Genomic DNA, 7,840 nt, shown 5'->3' with positions numbered 1-7,840 from the left:
GAATTTGAGCCCTCTTGCCAAGCAAAACTAGGCTGGATCCACTAGTGAAAAAACTCAGAAATTATTCCCTTAAGTTTCATGCAAACCATTGCAAAAGGAGTGGGACAGAAAATTGATACAAATAGCTTCCCCTGCTGCAGCTAAAGTATAAGCTCAATGTTTTTTTCATCCTGACAGATGGGCAGTCAGCACACACATCATTTGGCACCCACCCCAACACGTGCTGCCTCTTCTCCAGCCAGATGGGTAGGAGACAGAGACTTTTTGGGGCATGCCATAGTGCATTTGGAGGTGGAAACATGGAACTCTTGCAGTGAGAGATGTAGGAACAGATTGTACACATCTGTAGGAAACCATATTTTAGCATTTCCACTGTCCGAGGAATATCTGACATCTATTTGGTGTCACACTATGACATGAAATAACTCACGCATTCACTCAAGATGCAAAAGAAGGAAAAGAGGAAGTTTTATTTCTGACCTCGCAATATATAGAATTCCAAAAGTGGCATTGGATTGGAGGGTGAAATCGCCGCCTCTCCAACCACACTGGTCAAACCAACAGTCCATCAATTCTCTCCTCCCACAAAGAAGAATGCAAAAAAATCATTATTTACATGACAGTGTGTGAGAAACTCTAATAGAAATATGTAAATTCAGAAGGCATAGAAAACTTTAAAAATAACTTTAAAACTTTTAAAATAACAGGGTGACAATTTGGAAGGAAATTATGGTAATTATAGAAGGGTGCAGGCAGGGCTAAAGGGAAAATGTCTTAAATGTGTAGGAAATTGGGCTACATTAGTTCTGTTGCTTATGGCATGACACTATAACTTTCAACTTTTGTTATTCCCATTCTGGAAACAATCCTGAACAACAGCTTTTGTCCAGTCAACACATTTTTGGTTCATGTTGTTTAGTTCCTTAGTTAGGGAAGGACTTTATAAATAATGGGAGAGGGATTTAATGCCCACAGTTTGCTGCAAGACTTTGAAAAGAACCTATAAGGAAGCAGTTAATAAGGAGAAGCTCTATTGTGCAATTACAGCCAAGGACTAGAGGTCTCAGTGGAACAGAAAAAGGATTAGACTCAGGGACTGACAAGGAAAAGGCAGGATTTATACTGATTTTATCATTGACCAGCCTTTTATGTATCTATCTTAAACTGAATAAAATTTACCATTGCCCCTGTTCCTTAAAGCCAAAAGCATAAACAGCTGGAAAAATGCTCACTAGAAATAATACAGTTGAACCTAGCACAACTGGAAAGTATGCTGATGCTCCTAGACAATCTTTAAATACTTAGACTAAGGGGTTTTTAAAGCACACAGTATCATGAAATGCTTCATTTTCTCTGCTTTTAATTCTAAAATGTTACAAAATTACTTCATCTTTGAAGCATATATGGCTTACAAATATGCATCAATGATTTGCTTGGAATGTGTTTATATAGCTCATAATATTCTCTCATCTCTTCAAAATGAAATATTTTATTGCTTAGATGTCATTTGTTTTCAAAGCCAGTCTGGCTTGGTAGATATGGTTTCTAGAAGTAGTACATTTAGGGTGGCCTCTTCTAGGAAGGGCCTGAAGAAGAGCTCTTCAATAGCATCTGCATCAATGTCTTGAAGAGATGAGATCAGCTGAAGAATTGAAGCAAACCTGCTGAGGCTTCCATGGAACATTATTGAGATAAACTCCATCAGGGCTTTCTGAGCTTCCTGCTGAAGTGATTGTACATAAGGGAGACATTTCAGGACATGGCATTCTGTCAAAACAAAAAGTAAAATAACAAATCTTGAGTAAACATTTCTGTTCTGTGCCTTTTGTAATGATGGGTATCTGGATTTCTGGCTTATAACACTAGTTTCTCTATAGAAAAAAAAAATAAACACTTCCTAAACATACTTTTTGGAAAAAGAAGGTATGTGTAGCTCAATAATTGGAATGAGCATTGGGCAGCATTGTAATCACACTGAAATCTAGTCCATTACATTAAAATCCAGCCTTGAAATGGTAACAGCAGGTAATTTTGATTCAGTACAGATGGAAAAGAAGTTTTGTAGTGTTGTTTACCCACCAAATGATGCTGAGATAGTAGTCTGGGCAGGTGGAAATATTCCAGCTCTAATCTACCCTACCTAGATAACACCAGGAGATGGAGATGATGGTTTGGAGCAGCAAGCAGGCTTGCAGCCTGAAGATGTAGGTTTCCAGTATACCCAGCACCATCTCCACCCTACTTTTGCTTCTGCTTACTAGATGAAGCTGGGGCACTGTGGTTCACCATACTGTCTAGGTATTTTCATTTACAGTCTAAAAAGAGCAAGAGGAGTGCCTCAGCATGAGGAGTGTCTGAAGAAGGAGAGGCCTTTGCCCTGTGGAGTTGTGGTCCTGAGCCTCAGTCACATACCTCTCACAGCATGTGACCTGCTGGCTCACTGAGGGTGTTTGTGGGTGCCAGAAGTCAGTGCTAAGGACACCCTGTGTTCATCCTTTGCCTCTGGAGGGATTGGCTTGTCATGTAGCTCTGAGCAACCTGTTGCTCCTGTCCTCACTCTCTAAGGATATCTTTTATCTCCTAGAATTGTTGCAGTCTGGACAGAGGGTACAACACACTATTTGGCAACTTTTACAGTGACTGACCCCATACCTTCCTGGAACAGAATCTGCATAGCTCACACCAGGTGTGTTTCACACAGGATCATTCATTTCCATGTGGGAAGTTCAGCATTCTTGACTAGTGCCCTGTACCAAGGCAAAACCAACCTGGTTTGGTTTCCTTCAGTCTGTCACTGGCTGACTGTTGTCAGCCTTCAGCAACTCTCTTCTTCCTAGACATCACTACCAGAGGAGAAGCCTCAGCCAAACCTGCAACCAGGCTAGCCAGAAATTAAGTGTTTGCAAAAGTTATCTCCCCCAGGATTATCATCAGCTGCAAGCTGTGAGGATGATTCCAAATGTTAGATTTTTCATGGAAAGGAAATTTTCAGGATTTTGTGGATTCAGGATGAAGTTGCAATAGTTTCTATCTATTCAAATATACCTAATTTCCCCATTTGGTCTTCTTTTCTATGTAACCAAACACTGGTTTTAATTTACATATTATGAGACACTTCTTGTTCTGAGATATGTTGCAATAATATTCAGTCAAACACATGTTTCCAGCTGAACTGTAAACCTCTTAAGAGTATCTTTTTTTTTTTTTTTAACAGAACCCCTGTCACAGCCTTGATGGAATTTTTGAATATATATGTGTACATAAATATGTATATGTATGGCACTGATATAATAACTACACTGGTTTTAGCTGTTCCCATCTCTTCACTGTACAGTCCCAATTGCTCTTCAGACAACTGTCAAAAACACAAAAATGTTTTCACCTTACTCTGTGCTGTTTCTGTGTGGCAGAACAGCTCCTTCCTTTGACTTATTGCCTGGGTCCAAGTACAGAAGGCCTTGCAGCTGGACCCCTCACCCACAGATATAGAGACAGCTCCAAAGCTACCCAGACAAAGCTCCCCTGGGAAGAGTGGTGATGCCAATATGTTCTGGAGGGTCTGGATTTTGTTGATGCAAGCTGCTGGTTTCCCCTCAGGGGCTGGTGCACAAAATTTCTTCTTTGCAGGTTCTTGCTGGCCCAGATGTGGTCAGTCAATAACCCAGCCAGAGCCTCCCACACAGAGGTGCTGCACCAGTTATTTCCAGCTCTGGGGCCTTCAGCATAAGAAGGACATGGACCTGCTGGAATGACTCCAGAGGAGGACCCTGAAGATGATCAGAGAGCTGGAGCACTTCTCCTATGAATGCAGGCTGACAGAGTTTAGGTTGTTCAGCCTGGAGAAGAAAAGGCTTTGGAAAGACTTAAAGCAGCCTTCCAGTACCTAAAGGGGCTTTACAAGAAAGCTGGATGTGGACTTTTTACAGGGGCCTGTAATGATAGGAGAAGGGGGAATGGCCTTGAACTGAAAGAAGGCAGGTAGGCATAGGTCAGACATGTGTGCAGAAATCCTTTACTGTGAGAGTGGTGAGGTGTTGGAACAGCTTGCTCAGAGATGTTGTGAGTGCCACATCCCCAGAAGTTGGCCAGAAGGCCAGGCTGGATGGGGCTTGGAGGAACCTGGTCTAGTGGAAGGTTTCCCTCCCAATGGCAAGGGGGTTGGACTAAGATGATCTTTAGGGTCCCTTCCAACCCAAAGCAGTCTATGATTCTTATAGGAGGACCTACACTTCATCGTGCTGCCTGCCACCCTCCTGCCAAAGGGATTTTTCTAATGAGAGTAAGCACAATGTCTGTGCCACAAGAGATCACCCAGGGTACAAGCAAGGCTTTGCATAATTGTCATGCTTCTTATCCAAGTGATGGCTACTACAGCTGCATGCCTGGATGTCCTGTTGAACTCCAGCTCATGACCCAGCTCTGGACCACTCTGGTCCTGGCCCTTCCCCATTGCTTCAGTCAGTTTTGGTGGTCCAAACAGAAGAAAAACATTAAGAGTGGTAACGAGGCACTCTGTAATCCAAAAGAGAGTTAGTCACTACTGCTGACTTCCTGAAATCCTTTTAGAACTGAGGCCTGCAAAAATAGTAGCATTTTGCCAAACATCAAGCCAAAACTTGAAAAGTTTAAAAATGTGTTGCAAATATGTAGAAAACATTTTCTGAGTTTTATGGAAAGTGTTGAAAAACTATTAAAAGTAGTAGTTGCGAAACAACAGCTGTACAGATTTGTTTGCTTGGGCTGTGTATAAGCCCTGAGTACCTGTTTCAGCCCAGACTTAGATGGTGATTCGGTTTTATACAGAGGCTTAACTGAATCTAAGCTCAACTGATGCTCTCTAGCCTGACTTCTGCAGCTCATGGACAAATATTCCATTCCAGGAAATAGGATCACCCCAACTAAGAGCTGAGTGTCATTCCTGAAACTGTGGAATGTGTCTGCAGAGAGCATCGAGGCTGCTGGCTCTCTCATACAGCACCCTGGGGAAGCAGCAGGCCTTTAGGAGGCACAAATCCAGAACATAACCCTGCTACTGCTGTTTCTCCTTAAGTGAAAATTGCATTTTACCCACAGAGACAATAAAAATGCCAGCTAGTTAAACTGGGTAAGCTGCTGCAGATAAGGTCTTTCTCCTCTTATCATCCCCCTGGATATAAATAGTGGTTTCTTTTAGCCTGATTTTATTGAGAAAAAAGCTTGCACTGAAACAAACTCTTCTGGTTTGATGCTGCGGCATAGACACTCGAGGCAATACCAAGCATCTGGATGACACTACACCTCAAGAATCAGAATTTTAATCCCATTGGAAACAAATGTAAAGTCACACAACCTTTGAGCCGCCTATAAACCACGAAGCATGAGAAATATAATGGAATAACTGAAGCATTCAAGTATCCTTTTGGTACAATCCCAAGTACAGCACACTGCTGACAGTGCAGCCAGCAGCAGGGATTGCTGTGGAAGGAGCTGGGCATCTGAGCCAGAGCAGGCTGGAGTCAATAAGTTTTTCCACTTACTTTAGTGGACTTAGAGCTCAGCTTTTAATGACTCATGCATTCTATGGTGCTGACTGAGACAACCTTCCTTCCTAAGGAACCTGAACTTGGTATCAGAAGTGAGAGAATTCAATCAGAAGTCTTAGTTTGCTGTCCCAGGCTTTGAAAATAGCGATACTAAATTATATAAATAAAGGATATAAATACATAAAAGCTGTGTAACCTCAACATAGCATCCTTTTGCCTCACTGATGAAAATCAGATGGTTCTTTTCTCCAGTGTTCTTGTTACTGAGGAAGCCTTTGTTAAAATAGTTCTAAAGCTCACATCATGTGCCCTTGTACCACCTCTCCCGTGCTGTGACACGAGGGTGAGGCTGCTGTATTACCTTTGAACTGGAAGTCAGTTTGAAGTTACACAATTCTTTATGACTTCAAATTTGTCAGACAGAGGTTGTTTTGGCTTATGGTGGGTGACATACTGCACATATCCAAGGAACCAAAATAAACCACATCAGGCAGAAAAACTGTTAAATTGTGGAATACAGGTTTTTGAGAACATTTAACTGCATTCATAAAAATAAGTAAAACAAAACATTCTCTATACATAAATAAAAATATCAAATATCTTTCTACATACATAATCATTCGTGTAATTTCTGGGAGGACTTACCAGAATTAAAAAGAATAATCCCTTTAAGATAGGCGTATTCTTTTCCACTTATGTCCAGGTCCCAGAATTTCCACAATAAATTCTTCATCTTCTGAACTTCTTTGAAAGATGCTCCTGCTGATGAACTGCCCAGTTCATTCATAGCTGTTGAAGACTGATTGAGGAGGATATTTTTCAATAAACTGGTGCCTGGAATCTCTCTCAGGTCAAAATCCAGTCCTTCTTGTGCCATGCCCAGGACAAATAGAGGGGCCCAGTTCTGTTGGATGAGGACATACTGATCCTCCCAAGGCATGTGATAAAAAGAAGGTAGGTTTCTAATAAAAGTTGAAGTCTTCAACAGCACTTCAGAAGCTCTTCTGCGTGTGGCTTCTGGTGTTCTCAGGACAACTCTTCTCCTGTCCAAACAAGGGCAGCCTTTGCTTCTTGCACAGCAGTGGGGACCGCAATTCTGCTGGTGCCACTTGGTCTCACTTCCATGCTCTTTGTTAAGGATCTGGTACAGGATGCTTTCAGAATGGTGTGTCTCACACTGACATTTCCCAAATTTCTCAGCTGGGATCTTGGTGGCCATGGAGGCAGAGCTCCCTGTGGCAGGAAACAGCATGTCTGGACCTACACGTCAGCAGAAGGGGAGGGCCTTTCTGCCACACAGGGAGGCATTGTGTGGTTATATAGACATGGGCAGGTGTTGAAAAGTAATGTGACCCTGATCCATAAGGTTACCTTGAACTTTACTTCCACCAGTGTGATTCAAATGGGGCGTGGCTGCAGGCTGCTGGTGTCCCTGGGCTGTTGTAGCCCCAGGGGAGTGGGTGGCATGGGCCAGTCCTGGGGATGGAAATCCTGTATTTAAGAATTACCTCATGTTTCTTTGAGATTTGAGAGAAACTTCAGAGAAGGTCAGCTGCTGGAGCTCATGACAGTGTTCTCTTGCATTTCACACATGATAATTTCAAACACAGAATGTGAGGGCTCAGAGTCATAGAATTGATTCATTGGAAAAGACCTTTCAGATCATCAAATCCAGCTATTAACCCAGCACTGCCAAGTCCACCACCAATCCATGTCCTCCAGTGCCACATTTACATGCTTTTAAGTGCCTCCAGGAATGGTGACTCTACCACTTCCCTGAGCAGCCTGGGCACCTGGGCATTGACGTAGAACAAGATGACACAAGATACCCAGTACAGCTTCCTCCTTCAGATTATTTCTCCCAGACAGGCTGTGTAATTAAATTTTCCTCATAGAAACTAATGAGGAAAAAATGGCATTTCATATTAGTGTACATGTGACCTTTTGTAGCAGTTCAAGAGCTGAATGACTGAATTGTCAGGACTCTTCAGACAACATCAGGGAACACTAGGTAGCAGGAATGAAAGGAGCTCAGCCTTAATAAGAAGACATTAAAACTTCAAGTTTTAGTTACTTCACACTCTACTCTCTTGCTTGCTCTTACACAGGGGAAAAAGTACTAAGTTTTCTTCACCAAGCATGATGTTTATGCATTCCTATCATCTGGGCTCTTAGCATGTCTCAGCAAAAACTGGGCATTAAAAACAACAGCTTGAAGGTCTCTATCTGCCAGATCTCCAAACCCTTGTTGTGTAAAAGCCTCTTCCTCACCATCAGATGCGTAGCTGCAAATTTGTGTTTTGCTACACTAGGTTTAG

At 42.3% G+C, this 7,840-nt stretch overlaps 1 protein-coding gene across 1 annotated transcript; it reads right to left on the bottom strand.

Moving 5' to 3' along the window:
• Nucleotides 1-445: 445 nt before the first annotated feature.
• On the bottom strand, nucleotides 446-6,905 carry LOC110476535 (nuclear receptor subfamily 0 group B member 2). The gene is made up of 2 exons (XM_031504494.3): nucleotides 6,168-6,905; nucleotides 446-1,767 (listed from the first exon to the last, which is right to left on the bottom strand). Exons 1-2 carry the CDS (start codon nucleotides 6,772-6,774, stop codon nucleotides 1,514-1,516), a joined length of 861 nt encoding a protein of 286 aa, XP_031360354.3. The 5' UTR covers nucleotides 6,775-6,905; the 3' UTR covers nucleotides 446-1,513.
• Between the last annotated feature and the right edge of the window lie 935 nt (nucleotides 6,906-7,840).

This window comes from Lonchura striata, chromosome 3 (genome assembly GCF_050655825.1).
Source record: "Lonchura striata isolate lonStrDom1 chromosome 3, ASM5065582v1, whole genome shotgun sequence".
Classification (NCBI taxonomy): Eukaryota; Metazoa; Chordata; class Aves; order Passeriformes; family Estrildidae; genus Lonchura; species Lonchura striata.
This window is presented reverse-complemented; position numbering and strand designations above follow the sequence as displayed.

What these genes read in the sequence shown, in the direction of transcription:
- LOC110476535 (XM_031504494.3), bottom strand. Translation starts at nt 6,774, where the DNA reads ATGCTGTTTCCTGCCACAGGGAGCTCTGCCTCCATGGCCACCAAGATC. An exon ending in GATTATTCTTTTTAATTCTG is followed by an intron (nt 1,768 to 6,167) that starts GTAAGTCCTCCC and finishes TTGTTTTGACAG; the next exon opens with AATGCCATGTCCTGAAATGT.